Here is a 26,454-nt window from a genome sequence, read left to right on the forward strand (position 1 = left end):
GACTGCTGACTCTCATTCTCTCACTCTCAGAAGCTCTAGTAACTCCAGTTGTGCTTCGGTGCTGCCATGGATCTCTTGGGGAGCCTCCTGGTCCTCTGCCTCTCCTGTCTGTTTGTCCTGGCCGTGCGGAGGAAGAGTGCCAAGCATCAGAACCTCCCTCCTGGCCCGACACCCCTGCCGCTTATCGGGAACCTCCTACAGCTGAAGACCAATAACCTTATGGAATCCCTGCAGAAGGTAAGAAATGGGAATTCAGCTCTGCTGCATTTTCACTCCCTGATCCCATCTCTGTTGAGGACTTCAGGCATCACTTAATGCTGCTCGATCGAGCCCTCCAAGAGGGCTTTCTGCCCCGCATCCCAGCTGCACCTTTGTGTCTCACGTCAGGCACTGCTAAAACAACAACAACAACAACAACAACACCAGAGATAATATTTTCCCACTTTTATTTTTTTGCCCCTTCTGTCTTACTTCCCCCCCTTCCCTCAAAACTGGTGCTGGCCGCAGTTGCAAACTACATAACGACAGGACACAAACAAGGCATTTTGGAGTCACCATCTACCAGCTGAAGACCAGCAACCAAACATTTTATTTTTTTTATTTATTTAACATATTTTTATACTGCCCAAAACTTACATCTATTATCAAAATATGAAATTCCAGCCTGGTTTTTTTACAGACACAGTTTTGGTTGTTTTCATTGACATTCTACACTGGAAAATAAACAAGGGAAGTTTTCCCTGTTGGCTCTAGCATTAACCTGGGCTTCCCAACCTTGGGCATCCAGATGTTATTGGACTACAACTCCCATCATCCTCAGCCACAACAGCCAAAGGGCACTGTGGCTGGGGGAGATGGGAGTTATAGCCCGACAACATCTGTGGAGCCAAGGTAGGGAAGCAGAAGGATTGGGGCGGGCAGTGTTTTGCAGTGGCACCAGTCTCTCCTGGGAGGTAGGTTCCAGAAGATGGCCCCGGAGCGCTCCTGCTCTATGCCATGGTCTTTGGCCTACGGCATCCCACAGGGTTCCTTTCTGTCTGTGATGCTTTTTAACATCTACATGAAACCTCTGGGAGGGATCCTCAGGGGGTTGGGGTGGAGAGGTGCTGCCTGGATATGCTGGTGACTGCTGGACTCCACCAAGGCTTGAGGCCAAAACTCTCCTTGCCACTCACTGCAGCAGATTTTGGATCTTGGGGTCACAAGTGACCCCCGTCCTCCTTGGCGGTCCTTCATTGGTTTCTGGGTAGGAAGAGGAGTCTTGTCTGGAGCAGACCTTGCCTCATTTTCAAGGTCTGCTTTGGTCCTGGTGTGCCGGGTGTCTCAATCCTGGTTCCTGCTCGGCTTGGCTTCAGGTTGCCACAAGTCCAGGATTGGCCTGGACATTTCAGGAATTGGACGCCCTGTCCAGGATGTAGGAAAAGTCTTGTCCTGGATATGAAGTGTCCAGGAATTTGAGCAGGAAGATTGCTTTTATGGATTTTATCCTTTTTTTCCCCCTGGTGCTTTTCTCCAGGTCTTTCTAAGTGGGCACAAACTAAAAGATCTGCTGAAGGCAGCAACATTGGACATCAAATATAGAATAAAAAAGAATAAATGTCCCAAGTCCAACTCTTGGTTGGACAATGGTTATTTTTAAAATTGTTATTCAAGAAAGTCAAAACTTAACACAAGTATCTTTCATTTCTCACCTGCACTTCTGTTTCTGTCCTTATATTTCTTTCACATCTTTGGTTGTGTTTATTGGGGTAAAGTGCTCCTAACACCCTCCTTGTTAAGAACGCTATAGGGAGAAAAGTGTGAAACAGCCACTCCAGTGCCAAGCCCTCTTTCCAGTCCTTAACCCATGGACCCTGGTTTTCTGATCAGCTTTGACGCTTGTCTTCAACTCTTCTAATTGTGGTTCCTGATTTTCTGCTCGACTTTGATTCTTTGTTTTGGCATTCACCCCAAGCTAAGCTTGTTTGTTGACCCCAGTCTACAGACTGTACTGTTGTTTAGTTTATCTGTTAGCCAGATTGCATTCCTGGAGAAAGAAAGGTGAGTACCAGTTGCGGGGCGGGGTGTGGACAGCAGGAGAGAGAGCATGCCCTCAACTCCTGCCTGTAGGTTTCCAGCAGCATATGGTGGGCCACTGTGGGAAACAGGATGCTGAACTAGATGGGCTTCCTTGGGCCTGATTCAGCAGGGCTGTTCTTACGTTTTTATGTTCTTAGGTGGGGTACTCATCTCTAAGTAAATAAATAGCATTGATTCTGGGATCAAATTTGTTTTGCCCCCTGTGGGAACATTCAAAGAAGTAATCAACATATCAAAAGGTAACTCAGCTCCTGGTGGTTTCTTCTCTCACACACCAGCCTCCATTTGATCAGTTTGTCTGAATGCATCAACAGAGGCCTTCACCCTGCTTAAGTTCTTTCCTACGTGCTCTGTCTCTACAGATGTGTGAAAAATACGGACCTGTGTTCACTGTGTATTTTGGCCCAGAGCGAGTGGTGGTTCTCCACAGTTATGAGACAGTGAAGAAAGTTCTGGTTGAACACGGAGATGAGTTTACCAACCGAGGCACCTTGCCAGTAGCAGATAAGATCAACAAAGGATTCGGTATATTATTTGTTTATTCCTTTGTCAGACCCATTTAAAAGTTATGTTCAATGTTCATACACCAGGTATACGATATCCACAAGAGCAGTCACTCACATGTTATGCTGAACACAGGTACAGATGTACACTTCTATCTGTCCCATGCATTGGAAGGGCTGCTGGTATCCAGGTCCACTTTTTAAATGAACACAGGTACAGTCATCGAGCCTATGATCACACAAAAAGCAAGTCACAGGAGTTTGAGCACCAGTACATGGTAGATCTTTTCATGGGCTAGCAGGGAGACCCAGTTGGTGTCCTGGCTGTGTACCCTTAGGCAGCATATGCCCCAGATCTTCTGTAACACAATAAGTTCCATGGGAGATGTGTGCTGATGTGTAGAGAAACTGATAACCAGGGAAGGTAAGGCAGGGAAGCTGTCACAAGATGAGTGTCATACTTGTGAAATGTCTTGCATCCACAAGCATCCTTGCTGCAGTGTCCCGGAACATCTAAAGCTTCCAAACAGTCTTCAAGGGTAGCCCCACATAGAGTGCATTGTGATAATCCAGTCTGGATGTTATGAAAGCATGATAAGAGTGTTTGCTTTCGTCCTCGGCAAAGCTTCACTTGCAGCTCAGGGTGCAAGAGCAGGGCAGGCTGGTTTTTCCTGGTCAGCTGGCAGTCCTAGAAATCATGGTCATGAAGGCCAGCTCACATGTGTGTTGTGGCCACTGAGTGTGTCCTGCATATGCTTAGGAGTTCCTGCAGGAGTAGCATGTGTGAATCTGTATCCCAGGCAGGTTGGCAGCCTGGCTGATCGGCAATTCTGGCCTGTGGAGAGGTGCAGTTCTGTCTTAGGTAATTATTGACCTTCTGACCTAGGATGCCAGTTCAAATGGATACATAATGTTGAAGCCATTTTGAAAGGCGAACACTGTGCCTGCAGGAGAGCAGTGGGTGGTTCTCAGAGGAGAAATGACCAGGGCAGGGGGGAGAGGAAAATTTCCTCTTTAAAGGAACCCCAGTTTATATTCCCCACTTCCTGTATTGCTTGATTGTGTGAGCATTAAAGCTGTATCATGATCTCAAATTCAGGGGGGAAACACCACATCACTTGGGGAGACACCCAAAATTCAGATGCCAGGTGACCCTGTGCTACTGGGGACCACCACCCCAGAAGGAGAAACCAAGCTAACACCCCCACAACAACCAGAGGACACTGGTCTGTCTCCATCCTCTGATTTGGATGTGATCTCTGAGGACCTCCAAGTCCTTGCAGGGGCAGAGGGCTAGCTATGATAGAATGAGAATTCACACCTCAGAAGTTTTTTCTGAGGTGTGAATTCTCATTCTATCATAGCAAATGAGATATTTTTCAATTAAACAGCTCTCATGACCCCACTTTCACTTTTTCACACTTTCCTTTACTATGAATAATATGAGGAAGTAATCAGTTTAGCACACTTCACCTTATGAAGACAAACCTCATACAAATAAATTCACCATAGTTCACCCCTCTGCCCAATCACTCTTAAATTGGGGATGGGTGGTAGCCTCCAGCCATTAGGCACTATCTATCAGCCCACCCCACTCCTTTGGGGCAGATCCACTTTCTGCCCCCAATCTGCCCCAAAGACACCCAAACTTCAAAAATTCTCAAAAAATCAGCCCTCTGCCCAATCCCCCTGAAATGGGGGTGGTAGCCTCCACCCATTAGGCACTACCACCCCACCCCACTATTTTGGGGCAGATCCACTTTATGCCCCCAAACTGCCCCAAAGTCACTAAAACTTCAAAAATTCTCAAAAAATCAGCCCTTTGTCCAAACCCCCTGAAATTGGGGTGGTAGCCTCCACCCATTAGGCACTACCACCCCACCCCACTATTCTGCCCCAGGCCCCACTTTCTGCCCCAATATTCCCCAATCTGCCCCAAAGACATGAAATTTTCAGAAATTTACCAAAAATCAGCCCTTGGCCCAATCCCCCTGAAATTGGGGTGGTAGCCTGCACCCATTAGGCAATACCACCCCACCCCACTCCTTTTGCCCAGATCCCATGCTATGCCCCCGAACTGCCCCAAAGTCACGAAAACTTTAAAAATTCACCAAAAATCAGGATTTTCCCAAATCCCCCTGAAATTGGGGTGGTAGACTCTACCCATTGGGCACTACTACCCCACCCCAAAATTTTGCCCCTGGGCCCCTTTTTACCCCCCCGAATCGATTTGGATTCGGATTCGGATTAAATCCGAATCCGAACCGAATCAAGGGTGATTCGGGTGACCCAGATTCAGGCACAAAACAGAACAGGGGTGATTCGGTTCGGGTCCGAGCCGAATCACCCGAAATCCCGAATTGCACACCCCTACTGTGAGCCCTTCATTTATTTATTTATTTACATATAAACCATCTTGGGAACTTTTGTTGAAAAGCGGTATATAAATATTCATCATATTCTCCAGGTGTCCTCATGTCCAATGGTGAGCGTTGGGTTCAGCTCCGTCGTTTCTCCCTCACAACCTTGAGGGACTTTGGGATGGGGAAGAAAAGCATCGAGGAGCGAATCCAAGAGGAGGTCAAGCACCTGGTGAAGGAACTCCGGGCCAAAAAAGGTTGGTGGCCGATACACACATGTGTTGTGCCCTGTCGGTTGTGTGGATTCGCTTACTGACTTCAGTCAGGCTTAGTCCTGTCTAACTGTGCACTGAATCACAATCTCTGCCCAGCTTTTGTGCTCTCTAAGAGGGAAAAGGAGGGTCAGGAGAGCAGAGGCAGAAATGAATATTTATTTATTATTTATTTATTTAAACATTTTTATACTGCCCAAAACATGCATCTCTGGCTGGTTTACAAGAAAAAATAACAGAAAAGTTAAAAGATTAGTTTAAACAAATAAATGACAAGAACAAAAATTAAAACATTGGTTAAAATAAATGACAGCAAAAAGTTAAAAAATTACAATAATTTAAAATTTTAAAACAATATATTAAAACGATGTTAAAATTTTAAAACAGTATTTAATTAAAAGCCTTGGAGAACAGATGCATCTTTAAATATATATTTTAAAATGGTCAGAAATGAGGAGGCTCTTATTTCAGCAGGGAGAGCATTCCAAAGCTATGGGCAGCAGCAGAGAAGATCTGTCCCCGAATAGCCACCAGATGAACCGGTGGCAACTGCAGACAGACCTCTCATGATGATCTCAATGGGTGGTGGGGTTCATGACAAAGAAGACCTTCTCTTAAATAGCCAGGCCCCAAGCTGTTTAGGGCTTTATTGGTTATAACCGGCACCTTGTATTTTACCTGGAAACATATTGGCAGCCAGTGTAGTTCTTTCAATATGGGAGTTATATGGTGTCTCCAAGTTGACACAGGGACCAACCTGGCTGCCTCGTTCTGAACCAGCTGTAGTTTCCTGACTACATAGAAAGGCAGCCTCACATAGAGCTCATTGCAGTAATCCAGTCTGGATGTTACCAGAATATGTACCACTGTTCTGAGGTTGTCTATCTCAAAACGAATGCAGCTGGCATATCACCCAAAGCTGATAGAAAACACCTCTGGTCACTGCCTCAACCTGGGACACCAGGGAGAGAAGCACCCCAAAATGGCATACCTGTTCCTCCCAGGGAAGTGTGACCCCATCCAGGACAGGCAGATCAAACTCATCTCCCAGGTTTCGACCCTGCACAATGAGTACCTCCGTCTTATCTGGATTCAGACTCAGTTTGTTATCCTTCATCCAGCCCATCACTGCCTCCAGGCAAGCATTTAGGGAGGTTATGCCTTTTCCCAGTGATGTTGACATGAAGAAGTAGATTCTCCACGTAGCAGCTTGTCTAAGGCCACTTAGGAAGTCCATAACTCAGCTGAGATTTGAACTGGAGATTTCCACTGTGCTCATTCAGCAGGGCTTTGTCGCAATGGACTGACATTGATAACTGGATAGGTCCAAGCTTTGCAGTCTTTCCTACTCTCTCGGCAGGCCAGCCCTTCAACCCAGCATTCCTCTTCAGCGCTGCTACCTGCAATGTGATCAGTCACATCCTCCTTGGAGAAAGGTTCGATTACCAAGATCAGCAGCTTCTCCAGATCCTTCACTGGCTCACTGAAAGTCTCCGGATTGAGAGCTCCACTGCAGGGCAGGTAAGCTGGCTTGGAAAAAAAACATGAAGAGGATGAAAATAAATTGTGTGCCGTTGAATGGTCGAAAGGGGCGGGTGTGTTTAGGAAGGGCAGAATGGATGGAGTGTGGGCTTTAGATTGGCACAGTAGTGCCAGTATAGTTTAGATGAGGAGTTTTCCCTACATTCTACCATCTTCATATATATATTTCTCTTAGGTGTACCCATTGCTCATCCTATGTGTGGCAGCTCTCGCGAGAGTTCACGAATGAGCTGCCAGATAGCAACGGGGACAGTGGGGTGGAGGAAACTGCAGCTGCCAGAAGGTGGGTGGGAGGCGGAGAAGGCAGGCCAGCCTCTCTCTCTGGCCTACCTGCTGGCCCAAAGGAAGGATGGCTTGACCACTGGGCTGAAGAAGGCAGTGGCAGTCAGGAGAACGGGGGGGTGGGGGTGGGGGTCGGGGTGGCAGCTGCAGCGGGTGGATGGGAGAGGGTGGAGCAGCCTCTCTCTCCAGGCCACCTGCCAGCCAAAAGAATTTATGGGAGAAAACGGCAGTGGCAGCCGAGTAGAGGAAGCAGACGCGGGCTGGCCTCAGGCAGCCGCTGCCTGAGGAAAAGGCGGTGGCAGCCAGCCCATCAAGAAAGAAGGTGGCGACTGCCTGGGGAAGAAAGAGATGGCCGCCGGCTGGCCAAGAAAGTAAGCGGTCAGTGGGCGGGGTGGGGGGGGGAGAACAAGAAAGCCCTTCACAGCAGAATATTTATTTATTTTTATTTATTTTTGCATTTTTATACCGCCTTTCATTAAAAAATAACCCCAAGGCGGTTTACAAAAGTTAAAAACATACAATAAAAACACAATAAAAACAACATGCTAAAAGTATAGAAACATATAAAAACAGGCATAAAACAATACAACAGATAAAAACACCCACAGCAGCAGTAAAAACGATTATGTAAACGCCTGGGTAAAAAGCCAAGTCTTTACAAGCTTTCTAAAAGCCGTGATGGAGTCTGAGGAATGAATGGCCACTGGGAGAGCATTCTAGAGCCTGGGGGCAGCAACAGAGAAGGCCCTGTCCCGTGTGCACAACAGCCAGGCCTCTCTCATTGTCGGCACCCTCAGATGTCCTTGTCAAGCGGGCAGCAACCCCTGGGAGCAGGCGGTCCCTCAAATACCCCAGGCCCAAACCATTTAGGGCTTTAAAGGTCAAAACCAGCACCTTGAATTGGACCCGGAAATGAACCGGTAGCCAGTGCAGATCTTTCAAAATGGGGGTGATATGTTCCCAACGGGCAGCTCCGGATAAAACCCTCGCTGCCGCGTTTTGCACTAGCTGCAGTTTCCAGATATTCTTCAAGGGCAGCCCCACGTAGAGCGCGTTACAGTAATCCAGCCGCGACGTGACTAAGGCGTGGGTAACCTTGGCCAGATCTGCCTTCTCGAGAAAGGGACGCAGCTGGCGCACCAGCCGAAGCCATGCAAAGGCACCCCTGGCCACCGCCTCTACCTGAGCTTCCAAAAGCAGAGCCGGGTCCACTAGTACCCCCAAGCTGCGTACTCGCTCCTTCAAGGGGAGTGCAACCCCATCCAGAACCGGTAAAATCTCCTCATCCCGATTGGCTCTCCTACTGACCAACAGTACCACCATCTTATCCGGATTCAATTTCAGTTTGTTAGCCCACATCCAACACATCACGGCCTCCAGCCCCTGATTCAGGACATCCACCGCCTCCCTCGGATCAGTTGACAAGGAGAGATAGAGCTGAGTTTCATCCGCATATTGCTGACAACTCAGTCCAAATCCCCAGATGACCTCTCCCAGCGGCTTCATGTAGATGTTAAACAGCATGGGGGACAAGACCGAACCCTGCGGGACCCCACAGGCCAACGGCCACCCCACAGGCCAATGGCCACGGGGCCAAGCAGTAGTCTCCCAGCACCACCTTCTGGACCCTCCCCTCAAGAAAGGACCGGAACCACTGCAACGCAGTGCCTCCGATTCCCATACTCGAGAGGCGGCCCAGAAGGATACCATGGTCGATGGTATCGAACGCCGCCGAGAGGTCCAGCAGAACCAACAGGGACGCACTCCCCCTGTCTAGTTCCCGGCGTAGGTCATCCACTAGAGTGACCAAGGCAGTCTCAGTCCCGTACCCGGGGCGGAAGCCAGATTGAAAAGGGTCCTGATAATCCGTATCATCCAAGACCCTCTGCAGCTGGGACGCCACCACACGCTCCATCACCTTGCCCAAAAAGGGGAGGTTAGACACAGGTCTATAGTTGTCCAGGCTGGAGGGATCAAGGGAGGGCTTTTTTAATAGAGGTCTTACCACTGCCTCCTTGAGGCACGATGGCATCCTGCCCTCCCTTAATGAAGCATTAACGATCACCTCCAACCATCTGCCTGTCCCCTCCCTGGCAGCTTTTATTAGCCAAGAAGGGCAAGGGTCAAGAGCACACGAAGTCGCCCGCACACTGCCCAGGATCTTGTCCACATCCTCAGGCCGCACCAACTGAAAAGAATCCAACACAATGGGACCAGATGGTACCAAAGGCACGTCTGCCGGAACTGCCAAAACTCTGGAGTCCAGGTCAGCACGGATGCAAGCAACTTTATCTGCAAAGCGACAGGCAAACCGATCACAAAGAGCTGTAGATGACTCCTCCCCCATTGTCTGGGGGGATGTGTGGAGCAAGGTTTTCACCACACGAAACAGCTCTGTTTGCCTGCACTGAGCAGACACAATGGAGGCAGAGAAAAAGCATTTCTTCGCCGCCCCCACCGCCACGGCATAGTCCCTAAAATGGGCTCTAGCCCGTGTTCGATCGGATTCGTGACGACTCTTCCTCCAGCGTCGTTCTAGCCGTCGTCCGAGTTGCTTCACCGCCCTAAGCTCTGAGGAAAACCAAGGAGCAGAACAGGCTCCACCAAGCCGGAGAGGGCGTTTGGGGGCAACTGTGTCAACAGCCCAGGCCATCTCTCCATTCCAGAGATCAACCAAGGCCTCGACAGGGTCACCAGCTCTGGACACTGGAAACTCCCCGAGGGCCGTCTGAAATCCAAGCGGATCCATAAGCCTCCGGGGGCAGACCATCTTAATCAGCCCACCACCCCTGCAGATGGGGTGCAAGATGTTTACTTCGGGGATGAAATTGACAGTTTATATAGCTCTGTGCTCCTCTCGCACTCCCTGCAATCTTTCTCCTGTGTAAGTTCCCACTGTTTGTTTCAATTTTTTCCTCCAACTACTCACACCTCAGGAGGAGGCACAAGATGCCTCCCTTCAGTATTACTTTTTTTAGTTTGACAGCCAGATCCAAAAAGTGACAAGTCAAAGCAACAGAACATTACCCCAACCTGCAGTCTCCATTGTTAGGCTTCCAAACATCTGCGTATTCAAACATCCACATATGTAAGCTGTGTTGTTATGGTGACCAAACTTTGAAGAAACACATTTTGCTTGTGCTTCCCTTTAACTCAGGAATTCATCCCTCCCCCTCCCCTTCTGGACTCCATAGAATTGCATCAGTCTGCGGCAACCCCTCCCCCTTCCCCCAGCGCTTGCCATTGCAAATCACTCAAAGAACACACCAGACTGAGCCGTCACACTCTCCTTTGCTGATACCTGGGTGGATTTACAGAAAAAAAAGACGGGGGGGCCACGAAAGTGCAACTAAGCCAAAATGTTGGAAATGGCCCCTCCGCACATCAAAGGGAAATGTTGGGTTTTCTTCAGAAGCCACTAGAAATACAGGATTTTAAAAAGCCGGACATTCTTTGGGCTAAGCCAGAATGCCCAGCCTCGCCTTCGGGGGGAAAGAAAGTCATATCTTTACTGGTCCATGATACGTCGGGGTAAATACAACCAATATTTGGACTGGCACACTCCAATCCAGAGTGGATTTGAATTAAAAGCCATGTGTATAAAATAGGCCTGTGCATTTATATTCAGGTACAAAATGTTTTGTGCCGGACAATGGCTATTTCGGACGTTTTGTAAACAAAACAAAATCAAGAATTAAAAAACAGAGATTTTTGTTTCCAAATCGATATGACTCTGTTTTGGACCTGAATGCTTTGTTCTTTGGTAAAGCATTGCAACTGAAATTGACTTCTGCAGCTGAGGCAATGAGTGATTAGTAGAAGATAAGATATGCAAAAAACTGGCAAACCTTCCCTGTTGGGCATGGTTTAGTTAAGTATGTGTTGTATTCAGTGATTGAAATGCAAACTGACCTTGCAAAGGGATTTGGAAGACAGCATTTTGAGACAGAACTACCCAGATATCTTTGGCAGCTCAATGCAATTCTAAAGCTCTTGCTAAAGGCCATGATATAAGTTACATGGAGAAGCTTTTCCAGAAGCTGTTTAGGAAAGTTCTGAAATTACACAGGTTTTTCTTTCCAAAGGTTTAGAAATAATTTCTTGATTTGTTCAGGGGACTTTTGAAGAGCTATTTTGTTTTTCTTCTGATTTTTATGAGTTATAGTGGTGTCTAAGTTTTGTTGCCCAAGTTGAACAGTCTAATGTAATTTAGGCCACAATGTAATTTGGTGGGACATGATGTCTAAGCCAGGGGTTCACAACTTTTGCCATTGCAGGGACAGGTCATCTACATGGGACTGTAGGAAACAAAGGCGGGGGGGATATCCCTGTCAGTCTATTGACATCCCCAGCAATCTTAGTTGCTTCTTTCTTTCTTGTAACCATGATCCATGGTTTTGTACTTTCTTAAATGCAGTGAAAGTCTTAAACTTCAAAAATTCACCAAAAATCAGCCCTTTGCCTAATTCCTCTGAAATGCGGGTGGTAGCTTCCACCCATTGGGCACTACCAACCCCACTCACTAGTTTTGCCCCGAGGCCATTTTTTAAAATCGGATTTTGCAATTTCGAACAAAGAACAAAATGGGGGTGTTTCGGATTGGCTGATTTGAACAAAGAACGAAATGGGGGTGCTTCAGATTCAGGCAAAAATAAAAAACCAGGGGAACAAAACAAAACACACAACCCTAGTATAAAGCCTCCAGGGAGACCAAGTGCTGAATCCTGACTGAGATGCGGAAACATCCTTCCTTGGCTGCCCCATTCCAGGTGCTCCCTTGCATCCTTTCCTTGGGCCTCTCTTCTGTGGCCACCTGCTCTTCTTTACACACACACACACACACACACACACGTGCTTCCATGGATGCAGGGGCTGGGGAAGGGATGAGGTAATCCTACACCTTCCCATGAAGTTCCCTGCCAGGAGTGGGGACATGATTTCTTAATGGCTGTTAACCTGCAAAGGAATAGCCAACCAGCCAACAGCTTGTCATTTCACAGCAATCTAAACAGATGTCACAAAATGGCATTTAAGAGTCCAGGGAGCTCAGTTTTCCCATGAAACCAACCCTGAAAATCTTCGAGGAACCTCATACGAGCCAGAGAACTGGAGTGTGCAAAGGAATACAACCCAGGATAGAAGGGTGGGAGTGCATGCATATTTGAGGTGTGTATGGATACATATTTTTTCCAATGGTGCAGGCTGATTTCATTCATGGGACCATCATCTGTGCTTAAAAATGGATACAAGCCCACCAAGGAATTCACCACCACATCTATCAATCTATAAACCCTTCCTTCTCTTTCTCTCTCAGCTCTACAACCTCTTCCCCAGGATCATGGACTACTTGCCTGGCCCTCACCAAACCTACTTCAAAAACCTCATCTGTATCCACAACTTTATAGACCAGAAGGTGAAAGATCACGAGGAAACCTTGGATGCCAACGATACTCGAGACTACATAGATTGCTTCCTCCTCAAAATGGAGCAGGTAGGAAATGGAGGAACACAGTGGAGTCATTCACATCATCACCAGGGGGGTGGGCTAGGGGAAAGGCAGGAGCCTGCCTGCCTCCCCACTACCCAGTAACCATTTGCCCATCAGGGCTCCAACACCTGTGCACCCACACGGGTGGCGTGACAGCAAGCCAAGTGGCAATCAGAGAAGAAGCAAGCCAGGGATGCCAGGCATCCCACAATGCACCACACAAGCAGCATGGTGCTTTGGGGAAGCTCCACCCTGCCTGGCTGCTCCTTCCCCTCAGCTCTATCATAAAGATGGCTGCCAGCAGCGCAGAGCCCCAGACAACCAGACCTTGAGGTAGGAGGCACCCGCTTGTCCTCCAGGTATCCCACAATGCACCACTCAACAAGCGTGGTGCATTGAGGGATTTCCCTCATGAGTCCGGGGGCTCTAGGCATGACTCACCCAGGTAAAGTTGGGTAAGTCACTGACTTAGGTAGGTAAAAGGTCAGGTTAAAGTCTCAGGCTGTCCAGGGAAGCAGTGGCAGGATCAGCCTCAGCCTCAGCGTCTGTTATAAAAATCAAGACCCGCTAGACCAGGGGTTACCAACTCTGGGTCCCCAGATGTGGTTGGACTACAGCTCCTATCACCTCCAGCTACATCCCCAACTGAAGGCCATTGTGCCTGGGAATGATGGGAGTTGTAGACCAACCTCATCTTGGGGTCAAACATTGAGAACTGCTGTCCTAAACAGCAGAGTGTGTTCGGGCCGAACTAAATGGGGCTTATGAAGAGCAGTGGGAGGGTGTTTCCCGACAAAGCTATGCTTTATTTGAAAGAGGGAATTCTCACTGTTTTTCTGCTGGATGTTCAGATGACATACTTGACCCCCATGCTGTACTGTCTCCTGGCCATTTGCAACAAATCCTATGAAACGATTTTATTAAGGTTTGGCAGCAAATGGACAGCACATGGCGCTGCAAACTTGGGTGTGATGGCCAAGTGCGTCATCTGAATACTGATAAGAATAGTGGTAACAATGTCAATCTCAGATTGAGCATCTTCCATCTGGAAACACCCAGACACTCTTTACTCTGGTGCAGAAGGCCTTGGCAGCTGGAAAAGCAGAACATTTTATTTTAATGGAAGCCACCCCAAGCCACTATAGGAAGGGTAGCATATGAATCAAATAAATAAGTATATAACTAACTAACTAACTAAATAACTAACTAAATAAATAAATAAATAAATAAATGAGTTGCAAAATTGTTCTCGGGCAAGGATTTCAATCAAGAAATTGATAGCACCCTGCACCAAACCTCCTGATGGTCTCTTCTAGCGGTTTCATGTAGGTCTTAAAGAGCACTTGAGACAGTATGGAGCCTTGTGTAACTCCATACTTTAGTTCTTGCTTTGCAGAGCTGCAGTCTCCAAGCGACACCATCTGGAATCTACCAGAGAGGGAAGAACAGAGCCACTGCAAAACAGTGCCAACCAATCCCACCCTCCTCAGGTGACCCAGAAGGATACCATAGTCGATGGTATCAAAAGCCACCAAGAGATCCAAAAGGATCAGCAGTCGATAGCCAACTGGAGATCTCCCTCTGTCCACAGCCAATTGGAGATATTTCATCAGGCCGACCAAGACAGTCTCAACCCCATAGCCCACTCAAAAGCTGATTTGAAATGGATCTAGATAATCTGTATCATCCCAAACTGCCAAAATTGACACAGCCTTGCCCAACCATAGAAGATTAGAAAGGGGTCTGTAATCAGTTAAGTCTGAGGGATCCAATGCAGGTTTCTTCCAATAAAGTCTAATAAAAGCTGCCTTAAGACTAGGAGGCATCCTGCCCTCCCTCAGGGAAGCATTTATAATATTCACCAGACCCTCTCTGATAATATGATTACTAGATGAGATTAGCCAAGTTGGGCAAGGCTCAAGAGAACAGGTTGTAGGACACAAAATCTGAAGCACCTTGTCCACATCCTCAGGAATCACATACTGAAAGGAATCCAATCCAATCCTATAAGAGGAGTTGCTGGACATCCCTACAATAGACTCTGCAGTAACTGTAGAATCCAGCTTGGCCCAGATACGAGAGATTTCATCTGAAAAATGTTTGACGCTTGTTTAACTATCAAGTCAGCCCTTGGTATGGAGGGTGGCTTCCTCAGCATTTTCCCTGCTTTCAGGAAAAGTACAATTCCAAGACTGAGTTTACTAGAGAGAACCTGATTATGACGGCTTATGACATATTCCTTGCCGGGACAGAAACCACCAGCACCACCCTGAGATACATCTTAATGGTCCTGACAGAACACCCAGCGGTGGAAGGTATAACAACAACTGAATTTTCTTCTGCTTGCTAATAGATTGCATGTCTCTTAAAGGAGGGTGATTATGCTGGAGATCCATGTTTCTCAGGCAGCTGATTTGTCATTTGCAAAATGTTGTCTGTCTGTCCCTTCCTGTCATGGCTTGTTAATTTCACTGGTTTCGTTCCCTGCCTTATGCCACAGACCCCAGAGAGGTTCCAGTATATTCCAACCACATTTTGTCATGAAATCTACTCCAAGCAACAGGCTAGGCTGAGAGGGAGAGGCTCACTAAGCTGGAGGGCAAAAGACTGGTGGGGCGCAGCTGCAGCACACAAAATGTGGCAGTGGATTGTGCACAAAACTGGTTTACCCAGTTCGGTTCAAGTCCAAACCAGACACAAACTGAACTCGGCATGTTAGGTTTTGTGCCCGTTGAACAGACCTCTGGCTCGGCTCGGATTTGAGTTGGGTTGGGGATTCTAAAGTTAAACAAAGTTTTTGTTTAATTTTTTTTTAAAGAAACCTCTCGGTTGGGCAGCCTTGGGGGATACTGCCATGCCCGCGGGGGTCTCTGCCGTCCCCCCCAACTGGCCTCCCCCCACTCTTTAAAGGGCCAATTTAGACTGGTTTGGGGTAATTCCAGCCCTTTCTCTCGTGGCAGTGGCCATCTTGGAAATTGCCCATGCATGCGCCTGGAATGGACCAGAAATGGGCCAAAACAGCCCTTGGAGGATCAGGGGGAGGCCAGCAGGTTGAGGGCAAAACAGCAGAAACCACCACACAGCTGCAGTGAGTGTTTAATTTATTTTTATTTAAAACAATAATTTAGAACCCTCCAACTGGCCCTGAGAAGAGCTGGACCAGATTGATGGCAAACCGGCTCGACACATCCCTAAGACATCAGGCTCAAAAAATTCTCTCTGGAAGACTTGAGATTTATTTCTCAGGCAATGAAAACACAAGATTAATCTTGTGGAAGCCTGACAACGAGAATTTTCCTAAGGATTCTGGATGCAGAGAACAGCCAAGGGACTCTACCAATACACTGAGAGGTAGCATTGTCGGGTTGAGCAAGAAGAGACATTGTCTGATATTGCTATGTGTACTTAAATGCTCCATCTTTGAATCCATTTCCAGCAAAGATCCACGAGGAGATAGACCGAGTGATAGGCCGAGAGCGCCCTCCTGTTATGAAGGACCGCCCTCAGATGCCATACACGGAAGCCGTCGTACACGAGGCACAGAGGTTTCTTGATTTACTCCCTTTAGGGCTCATCCGTATGCCAAGACGGGACGTTGAAATTGAAGGCTTTAACATACCCCAGGTAACGGGAGGTCAATCTATTGCAATTTGAGACTAGGCTGCTAAAGGAGTAGTCCACTCTTTGTTCCAAAGGTTAAGCATTATAGACCTGAAGAGTTAGGCAGGATTTCATATTCCATGAACCCTCTTCGCGAACTTGTTGAAAAGTGATGTCTAGGTTAGGGAGCTTGGAGGGGAGATTTCTTTATCTAGCCCAGCTTCTACAGCAGAATTGCACAGTTAAGGAGAGCACTGCTAATTAATATTGTCATGGAGTTAAAGTTCTTCTAAATGAAGTGATTTATTTAGAAAACCCATCAGGGAGATAGATAAGGCCTACATGCCTTGCTGCTAGCTACATACAGGAAGAAGGAAAGGGAGAAGACAGAACTCTCTCTCTCCAGGTGAGAGAATGGAAGCTGAGACTCTCAGGGGGAGTAGAGAAAGCATAGTCAGAGAGGGGATTCCCTTGCTCACTATCTCTACCTCTAGGGCCCCTAGTGGTCAATAGGTTGCTGGTGCAAAGGGTCAATACCATCAGGAACTGCATTTCCAACAGCCTAAATATTCTAGATAAACAGATCTGAGGGAGAGATTTGGTGGAGTTACAACCAAAGTCAGATTGGAAGGGCTGACTTTAGCATGTTGCCCCTTGAGTTGGGAGCAGCCCCGTCCCACAAGACCTCTGTGATGCCACCTCTCTTGCAACCTTCAAATGCCCTTCAAGACCCACCTTCTCTATGAAGGTTTGGCACAACACCTCCCTCCCCACGCCCAACTGTGGGTGTGGTCATGCTGAGGCTCTCCATCTGCAGTGGGACTACAACTCCCATCAATCCCAGACACAACAAACCTCACTGTAAGAAGAAAGGAAGGGGGACTGAGTTGGAGGCTGGGGTAAGCAGGGTGATAAGATTTGTTTATATCAGTCACACAGACTTAGGCTTGCTTACTGTGGGAGACTTCCAACCTGGAGGTCTCTAGCTGTTGCAATACAACTCCCATGATCACCACAGGAACACAGGAAGCTGCCTTCTACTGAGTCAGACCCTTGGTCCACCTAGCTCATTATTGTCTACACAGACCAGCAGCGGCTCCTCCAAGGCTGCAGGCAGGAGTCTCTCTCAGCACGATCCTGAAGGCATTACACACAGGGATTTTACTTCAAATCTTCTCTGGAATGGTGTGTGCCAGTCCACATATTAGCTGCATTTACCCCGAAGTCCCTGCGGGCTATCAGAGACCAGTACAGACAGGACTGTATTTTTCCCCAAATCGTGGCTGCACTTTCTGGCTGAGCCCAAAAAATGTCCAGCTTTAAGAAATCCTCTAGTTTCAGCAGTTTTTAAAAAAAACAAAAAAGCCGAGGCTTCTGTTATGGCCTACCACGTCTCCCTTGATGTGAGGAGTAGCAACGCAGTAATTTGGCTTATTAAAACTCAATGAAAGGGAGTTTACATGGGATGTATTTATGTATGAATGTATTCATTCATTCATTCATTCGATTTCTATACTGAACTTCCAAAAATGGCTCAGGGCAGTTTACACAGAGAAATAATAAATAAATAAGATGGTTCCTTGTCCCCAAAGGGCTCACAATCTAAAAACAAACACAAAATAGACACCAGCAATAGTCACTGGAGGTTCTATGCTGGGGTGGGATAAGGCCAGTTATTCTTCACCTGCTAAATAAAGAGATTCACCACATTAAAAGGTGCCTCTTTGCCTAGCTAGCAGGGGTAACTTGGAAAGTTAATAGATATGCAGAACGGATGTAACCTGAGCCTTTTTGTCTGAGCTGATTCCATTAGCCTACAATATTCTTCATGAAAGAGAGAAAGCTCTGATTTCTGCTTTAAACTTCCCTGCCTCTTAAATCGTCTGGTGTGTGTGTAGGGGTGGGGGTCATGAGATGATGAAGGCAGTCACTCACGAAGGCAAGGGGTAAGCATTCTGCTGTTTGATCCAGCATTTAGCAACTTCATGCCGGTCTTCCGTTCCTCCATAGCTCAAACAACAACAACAAAGTTTTCTTGCCACCTCCTCTCTGTGATGTGATTTGTAATTGGTTGGAGGAAAAACCCAGAGCAAGCTGGTGAAAATGCACAGGGAAAAGATCTGCAAGAGATTGCAGAGAGGAGCCAGCCCTATGTGAACTATCCATTTAGTCCCCCAAATTAAACATCTTGCGAATCTGCTGCAAAGCAGATTCACTCTTCAGATATCCCGCAGCATGAAAGCATGTGCAAATAACTCCCTGGAGATGCCAGGGTGGGAACTTGGAACCTTCTGCATGCAACCATCCAGATGCTCTTCCCAGAGCGGCCCCAGCCCTAAGGGGAATATCTTACAGTGCTCGAACATCTAGTCTCCTATTCAAATGCAAACCAGGGTGGACCCTACTTAGCAAAGGTGACAACTCATGCTTGCTACCACAAGACCAGCTCTCCTGGGGATGACGGAAGCTGTAATCTGAGAAGACAAGACTATGATAAGTCTGGCACCTGCATCATGATATTCCCCCGCTTAGCCCTGTGTCCATCTTAGACCTACCCTTCCTTTCTTCTCTCCCCTCTCTCTGTGTTTTAGATTATACACTACCCAGGAGCAGGGACTGCTGGCAAAGGACCAAGCATGCTGGGTCTGCTCAATCAATAAACAGGAATACATCAAGAGTGGGGGAGCAGAGGGGAGGCTATGGATGGGAATGTGGCAGGCCAAGGGAATGAGAGACAAAGAGGAGCAGACACATACACACGTCTTTAGGCCTCATTTCACTGGAGAGTGGGGTTAAGATCCAGCTCCGGAGAAGAGCAGAGTTCTGAAGCCGGCTGTTGGAGAAAAGGAAGGCACAGAACCACAGGAGTTGTCTCTGGAGCAGTTGCAGGCATAGGGGCCAGCAAGCGAGAAAGGGCAGAGCCTTGTCTGGGGGCAGGAAGACTTTTGGCACCTCAGAGCGGGAGAGTGGGATGTGACAAGAGAAAAAGGCAGACGAATAGGAAGTCTCATATTTATGAGCAATAGAATTTGGGGGCTTATAATGGCGGAACCTTTTTTTTTTTTTTTTTTGCTGCTCGCCTTATCTGAAGCAGCAATACTGTGCCCCCTTAGTTCTTGAAAATGAATGATTAACTCTTGATTGTTACTCTTTGGGTGTTGCCTTGCTCTCTCCTCTGCTTTTTCCTGTAGGGAACCACCATCTTTCCCATGCTGACCTCTGCACTGCATGACCCCAAACAGTTTAAAAATCCACATTTGTTTGACCCAAAACATTTCCTGGATGAAAGAGGAACCTTCAAGAAGAATGGAGCAGACATACCTTTTTCTGCAGGTAGGAATGGAACTGCTGCAAGGAAAAGAATATATGTACAGCCCTGCTGGGTCAGTTAAAGGTCAAGTGTGTCGTCGGGTCGGTGTCCACAGAGCCTTGTGGTTTTCTTTAGTAGAATACAGGAGGGGTTTACTATTGCCTCCTCCTGCGCAGTATGAGATGATGCCATTCAGCATCTTCCTATATTGCTGCTGCCTGTTAGAGGTTTTTCCCACCGTGTGGGAAACCTACCAGTGGGGGTTCCAACCAGCAACCTCTGGCTTGATAATCAAGTCATTTAGTCCAGCAGCCTCTTTCTGGGAAGACTAGACCTGTGGTCAACCTGTCCCTCCTTCTATTTCCTTCCCAGTGACTGGGATTCAGAGAGGCATCCTCTGAAGCTTAACGTAGCCTGCAGCCATCATCATGACTGTGAGACACTGATAGGTCTATCGGCCATTAACCTTTATATCCTCCTTTCTGTGCTACTGGGGACGTGCTATCGCCCTCCATATCAAAACGCTAGCAGTGACTGGGAGTTGCAGCAGGAAATCAGGGAGGCGTCAAGGAGAGGCAGGGCTGTAATAATGGGTGACTAGAATTACCCACACATAGAGGCTATTCTGACGATCAGCCGAAATCGGGCTAGGAGAGCCTAAGTACCCCTCCCCTTAAACCGGGTTTGCAGAGCGAGCACAATCCCAGTTTTTTAAAATCGTTATTAGCCGCTGCGCAGTTGACCCCCCCCCCCCACGGAGGGGGAAAAAGCTCACACAGGGCATACTGGTGCTTCTGGGGGCTGTGTGGCCCCCGAACACCCCAGCCCCCGCTGGCTCCATCACGGAGCCGGCAATCGTGTGAGTGGCCGATCCGGCTGCCCAGGGCTCCCACCCTGCTTGTGCGGCTCACTCTCACAAACTGGGTCTCACTGATTGTGAGACCCAGCTCAATGACTGGGTAAATTCACAGTCAGGTAATGACAGAGAGGTCTAATTTCTAGATACACTAAATGACTGTGCCCCAGAACAGTTGGTCTTGGAACCAACCTTGGACTTAATCCTGAGTGGCACCCAGGACCTGGTGCATGATGTCAGTGTCATCGACCCTTTTGGGAACAGTGACCATAGTGCGATCAAATTCAGCATACCTGTGGGGAGAGAATCACCAAGGATGTCTAACTCAGACATTTTGAATTTCAGAAGAGGAAACTTCTCCAAAACGAGAAGTATGGTGAAAAGAAAGCTGAACGGGAAAATCAGGAGAGTCACTTTGCTCCAGAATGCATGGAGTTCACTCAAAACCACAATACTAGAAGCCCAGTTAGATTGTATACCCAAAAGGAGGAAAGGTACCACTAAGTCCAGGAGGATGGCAGCATGGCTAACGGGTACCGTCAAGGAAGCTATAAAAGGGAAGAAGACTTCCTTCCGAAATTGGAAGGCCTGTCCAAACGAAGAGAAGAGAAAGGAACACAAACTCTGGCAAAAGAAATGCAAGGTGACAATAAGGGAGGCAAAAAGAGAGTATGAGGAATATTTAGACAGAAGTATCAAGGGGAATAACAAAAACCTGTTTCAATATATCAGAAGCAGGAAACCTGACAGGGAAGTGGTTGGACCATTAGACAATGAGGGAGTGAAAGGGATTATTAAGGAGGATATGGAGGTTGCAGAGAAGCTCAATGAGTTCTTTGCGTCCGTCTTCACGGCAGAGGATACTGAGCATATACCTGTTCCTGAACCAGGCTTTTGGGGGATGGAGGCTAAAGAACTGAGTCAGGTAGCAGTGACGAGAGATGATGTTCTAAACTGTCTGGAAAAACAGAAAACTAGAAAATCGCCAGGGCCGGATGGCATCCATCCAAGAGTCCTCAAAGAACTCAAATGTGAAATTGCCGGCCTCCTTGCTAAAATATATAACGTATCCCTGCAATCAGACTCTGTACTGGAGGACTGGAAAGTAGCAAATGTAACACCAATTTTCAAAAAGGGATCCAAGGGCGATCCGGGATATTACAGGCTGGTAAGCTTAACATCTGTTCCACGCAAATTGATGGAAAGCATCCTCAAAGATAAAATTGTAATGCACATAGAAGAACAGGCCCTGCTGGGAGAGAACCGGCATGGCTTCCGCAAAGGTCAATCATGCCTCACAAATCTTTTGGAGTTCTTTGAGAGTGTCAACAAGTTTGTGGATAAGGGTGATCCAGTTGACATAAAATACCTGGACTTCCAAAAAGCTATTGACAAAGTTCCTCATCAAAGACTCCTGAGGAAACTTATCAGTCATAGGATAAGGGGACAAGTACATGTGTGGATTGCTAACTGGTTGAAGGACAGGAAACAGGGTAGGAATTAATGGAGAATTTTCACAATGGAGGGAAGTAAGAAGTGGGGTCCCCCAGGGATCTGTACTGTGTCTGGTACTTTTTAATGTATTCATAAATGATCTAGAAGTAGGGGTAAGTAGCGAGGTGGCCAAATTTACAGATGATACCAAACCCTTTCGGAGGCTGAAATCCAAAACGGAGTGTGAGGAGCTCCAAAAGGATCTCTCCAAACTGGGTGAGTGGGCAACAAAATGGCAAATGCGGTTCAATGTTGGCAAGAGTAAAGTGATGCACATTGGGATGAAAACCCCCAACTTCAAGTATACATTGATGGGATCTGATCTGTCGGTGACTGACCAGGAGAGGGATCTTGGGGTCTTGGTGGACAGCTTGTTGAAAATGTCTACTCAATGTGTAGCAGCTGTGAAGAAGGCCAATTCCATGCTAGGGATCATTAGGAAGGGGATTGAAAATAAAATGGCTAATATTATAATGCCCTTATACAAAACTATGGTGCGACGACACCTGGAGTACTGCATACAATTCTGGTCCCCACATATAAAAAAGGACATTGTAGAACTGGATAAGGTGCAGAAGAGGGCAACCAAGATGATCAGGAGCCGAGAGCACCTTTCTTATGAGGCAAGACTGCAACACTTGGGGCTTTTTAGTTTAGAAAAAAGATGACTGCAGGGAGACATGATAGAGGTCTGTAAAATCATGCATGGTGTGGAGAAAGTGGAGAAAGAGAAATTCCTCTCCCATGAAATTGATTGCCAGGAAATCTAGGACCAACAAACGGAAGTACTTTTTCACACAATGCATAATCAACTTGTGGAATTCTCTGCCATGAGATGTGGTGACAGCCAACAGACTGGATGGCTTTAAGAGGGGTTTGGATAACTTCATGGAGGAGAGGTCTATCAACGGCTACTAGCCGGAGGGCTGTGGGCCAGCCTCAAAGGCAGGATGCCTCTGAGTACCAGTTGCAGGGGAGTAACAGCAGGAGAGAGGGCATGCCCTCAACTCCTGCCTGTGGCTTCCATCGGCATCTGGTGAGCCACAGTTTGAAACAGGATGCTGGACTAGATGGGCCATGGGCCTGATCCAGCAGTGCTGTTCTTATGACACTGATAGGTCTATTGGCCATTCATCTGTATATCCTCTTTTTAAAGCTATTATAGTAGCCAAACCTGCAACGTGTGGCACTGGATTTGGGTAATTAATTGTGTGAAGACCACCTTCCCTTTGTCCGCCCTGAGTTGACACCAGTCAGTTGACTGGACATCTCTGAATTCTAGTAGTGAAAGGGAGCAATCGAGCTAATCTTTGGAACAGACAGGGATTTGAGGGAACGGAGTTTCCCTTCCGAAAAATAACCGGCTGGTGCCTTCTGTTCCCCTCTATTACAGGGAAGAGGAACTGCCTAGGAGAGGGTTTGGCCCGCATGGAGCTCTTCTTATACCTCACCAGCATCCTGCAGAACTTTCGTCTCAAGCACCCTCCAGGAGTCACCAAAATCGACCTCACACCAGATGTCAGTGGGATTTTAAATGTGCCGCGCCAAGTCCAGATCTGTTTCTGCCAACGCTAATCAGCTGCCTCCCCACCCATAGTATTGCTGGGGGTCTCACAAGGACTTCCACCTTCTCTCACTGATTCAGTCTCTAGCTACAAAATAGATGTGAGCCTGTTGGGGTTCAGGATTAGATCTGCTTCTTAGCTTCACCCAATGGATCCTGGGAACTGGACTTTCAGAAGGCTTCACAGCATTCTCTGCAGAAGGCACCGACAGGCTGTTTCTTTGCCAGGTGGCTATCAGAATTACCACAGTCATGATAAAGTAAAGTAAGGCTGTGCCTCTATCCAGAGAGTGGATTCTTTTTCAATGACAAACAATGAATCCACTCTCATTTGCTACCAGAGAATCTACTCTCAGAACACCTCTGAAACAATAAAACCCAGTACTCCATGGGCTTGTGGGTTTGGGGGTGATTTGTATACTATGTGCACTACACCACCACTCACTCTGGGCCACCCCAGTGCCCCCCAAGTGGAGTTATGGGGCTGCTGAAATCCCCATTATTCCCTATGGGGTGAAATTTAAAGATACGCAAAGTTCAGGAATTCTTTAAATATCCTCCCTTGCTCAGTCACTCTGAAACCTGGATAGTAGCAGGCATCCACTGGGGCACTACCACCCAACCCACTCTTCTGCCCCCAAAGCCCCTTTTCTGCCCTGAATCTTCCCCAAAGATCCACAAACTTCAGAAATTCTTTAAAAATCACCCCTTTACCCAGTTCCTTTGGAATCTGGTTGGTAGCAGGCACCCATTGGGGCACTACCACCCAACCCACTGTGGCACTTCTAGGGGGCACACACAGGCAAAAATGGGCACTGTCTGTCCCCATTGTCCCATAGGGTGGATGCAGCACACATTAACAACAGCAGAGCTTGCAAAGAACAAGGTTTCCAAAGGTCACGCACATCCACTGTGTCCCACCATCCCCCCCCAACAGAAATGCAATTGATCTACACACAACAGTGTGAAACAACAACAATGAAATGCACTGTCCCACACACACCCTCCCTATGCAGAATAACATCAGCAGCCAGCAGCAAGCAAGCAAGTGTGATATCACAGATGCAGCAGACTAGGGCCAACAACAGCCTCAAATGTGCCCTCAAATACACACAGAGAGAGAGAGAACTTGTCCTGTGCCCATGCCTTAGGCCACCAAAATACACAGGCACAACACCAAGCCATTGAATTGCATATTGCATATTGCATATTGCAGAGAGAGAGAGAGACTTGAGATTATGTAGGGGGGAAACATAGTATACCTGTGCGTATGTGCTCTGCAAAAGGGTTAGTAGGTTTATTCATTTGATTTAGGGTTTAACATTTTGGGGTTTAGGGTTAAAATTTTGGCTATGGCTTCAGAATGCCATGTGCTCTATGTGTGGTCTTGGCTGGGGGTGGAGCGTGGGGGGGTAGGTGGGTGCACGTGTGTATGTTCTGCTGCTGCTTCAGTCACAGACCTTCCATGGCTGGAAAAAATCAAAGCCAAGTCTCAGAAAACGAACATTAAAGAGACAAGTGAAAGCCACATAACAAAACAGAAATGCCTGAACAACTCATCATCACATCATCAGCATCGGCATCAGATTATCACCTTGGCATTCATCATTTGCATTACAGCATCAGTTCAATGACAGCAATTCTTTCATATCAGCATGCATCTTCCGAAACCCTCCCTCCTGCCACCCCCACCCCAAGCGCAGCCTCTGTGGGTGGGGGGTGGGGGTGGGGGTGGTGCTGGGCCACAGTGGCGCCAGGCCAGGCCAGGCCGCGCCACCCACCTCCGTCATGGGCCTCGTGGTGTCATGCGTAGTTGAAACAAATCAAACAATGTTCAACATTAAAGGGAAACCAAGCAAGCCCTGTGTGACAGTGTGCTCTACGTGTGTGTGTGTGTGTGTGTGTGTGTGTAGTTCAGCATAAGCATGTGTGACACCTAGCATCCCAGAAAGGTTCCTGTGCCCGCACACGCAGCAGCCTGCAGGGACCGGTGGGGAGGGTGGCAAGGTGGATATGGCTGGACTAGCAGCTGGCTCCACCTGCACCACCTCCACATCTCCCATGGGAAGAACGTCTTCCCTGGCAGGGGAGGCCCTCCCCACTAACACAGCTGCCCAGCTGCAGGCCCTGGCGTAGAGCCAGGCAGAGGAGAGAAGTCCAATCTGCACACCAAAGCAGAGGTGGGGGTGACTCAGTGAATAGGCCCCTGTCGCCGACCCCACCACGACCAGCAAGAAAAACCGTCCCCCTGTCTGGCACTCTTCCACCTCTCCCAACCTTCTCTTTGGGGGCTTCTTTTTAAAACCCTGACTTATTTTTAAAAAACCAAAAAAACCCTTTTTTGAAAGAATTGGTGATAACGAATTGTTTAATCCAGGCCTACAAATAAGTATATAAAAGTGTGTATCAAGGTATAATTCAGGAAAGTTTGGTTCCTATCCCTAATGGAGTATAGAGCCAGCAGGTTGCTCAGAGTTGAGAAGCCTCTCGGTAACAGAGGCCAAAGTCAAGAGCAGGAGGCCCCCTCTCAAGAATGTGGGTTGAGAAGCCCACCAGAGATAACAGGTACCAGGACCTGTCAAACACAGGCCATTAGCTAAATTCCTCAGTCAGCAGAAAGAGGATCTCACTGATATGAAGAGATACCATAGGGATTAAAGTTGTCATAAAGGCCCGGTAGTAACTCATCTTCCCAAGCCCTAGGTGGCACCTCTGGAATATGTATGTTTAATATGTTTAATAACTAATAACGTATATTAATCACTTTGTTAATATGCTTATAAAAACTAGCCAACTGTATGGCTTGGGTGCGCAGTATCAGCCAGATGCTCTCTGATGATACTCGTGCCTTTCATGACATGAAATAAAAGCTTTTTTTCTTTTAGCAACTCACCCTTGTTGTTTGACTCCATTCAGTTAGACAGCAAGTATATCTGCTAGAATTGAGTCTAATCCTCTTTGGTTCTGGCAAGACGCCCCGTTCTCTATCCAGCTGATAGAAGGATGAAAGCCAGTGGCTGAATCAAACAGGAAGGCTAGATTCTAGAGGTTTTCCCGCAACATTGGGGGGCAAGGGGCAGAAGAGGGGTGAGTGTCTCAGGGCA

The 26,454-nt window shown here is 47.5% G+C and overlaps 1 protein-coding gene across 1 annotated transcript; it reads left to right on the plus strand.

Annotated features, from left to right (window-relative positions):
* The first annotated feature begins 30 nt into the window (after positions 1-30).
* LOC128329875 (cytochrome P450 2C19-like) lies at positions 31-26,242 on the plus strand. The gene is made up of 9 exons (XM_053261732.1): positions 31-237; positions 2,442-2,604; positions 5,050-5,199; positions 6,575-6,735; positions 12,353-12,529; positions 14,700-14,841; positions 15,963-16,150; positions 19,318-19,459; positions 23,180-26,242. Exons 1-9 carry the CDS (start codon positions 67-69, stop codon positions 23,359-23,361), a joined length of 1,476 nt encoding a protein of 491 aa, XP_053117707.1. The 5' UTR covers positions 31-66; the 3' UTR covers positions 23,362-26,242.
* The last annotated feature ends 212 nt before the right edge of the window (positions 26,243-26,454 follow it).

The sequence above is a fragment of the Hemicordylus capensis genome, chromosome 6 (assembly GCF_027244095.1).
Source record: "Hemicordylus capensis ecotype Gifberg chromosome 6, rHemCap1.1.pri, whole genome shotgun sequence".
NCBI classification, from domain to species: Eukaryota; Metazoa; Chordata; class Lepidosauria; order Squamata; family Cordylidae; genus Hemicordylus; species Hemicordylus capensis.

Coding starts and splice junctions, on each gene's coding strand:
- LOC128329875 (XM_053261732.1), top strand. CDS start 67: ATGGATCTCTTGGGGAGCCTCCTGGTCCTCTGCCTCTCCTGTCTGTTT. Junction 2,605..5,049: donor TAAGATCAACAAAGGATTCG/GTATATTATTTG, acceptor CATATTCTCCAG/GTGTCCTCATGTCCAATGGT. Junction 14,842..15,962: donor AGAACACCCAGCGGTGGAAG/GTATAACAACAA, acceptor ATCCATTTCCAG/CAAAGATCCACGAGGAGATA.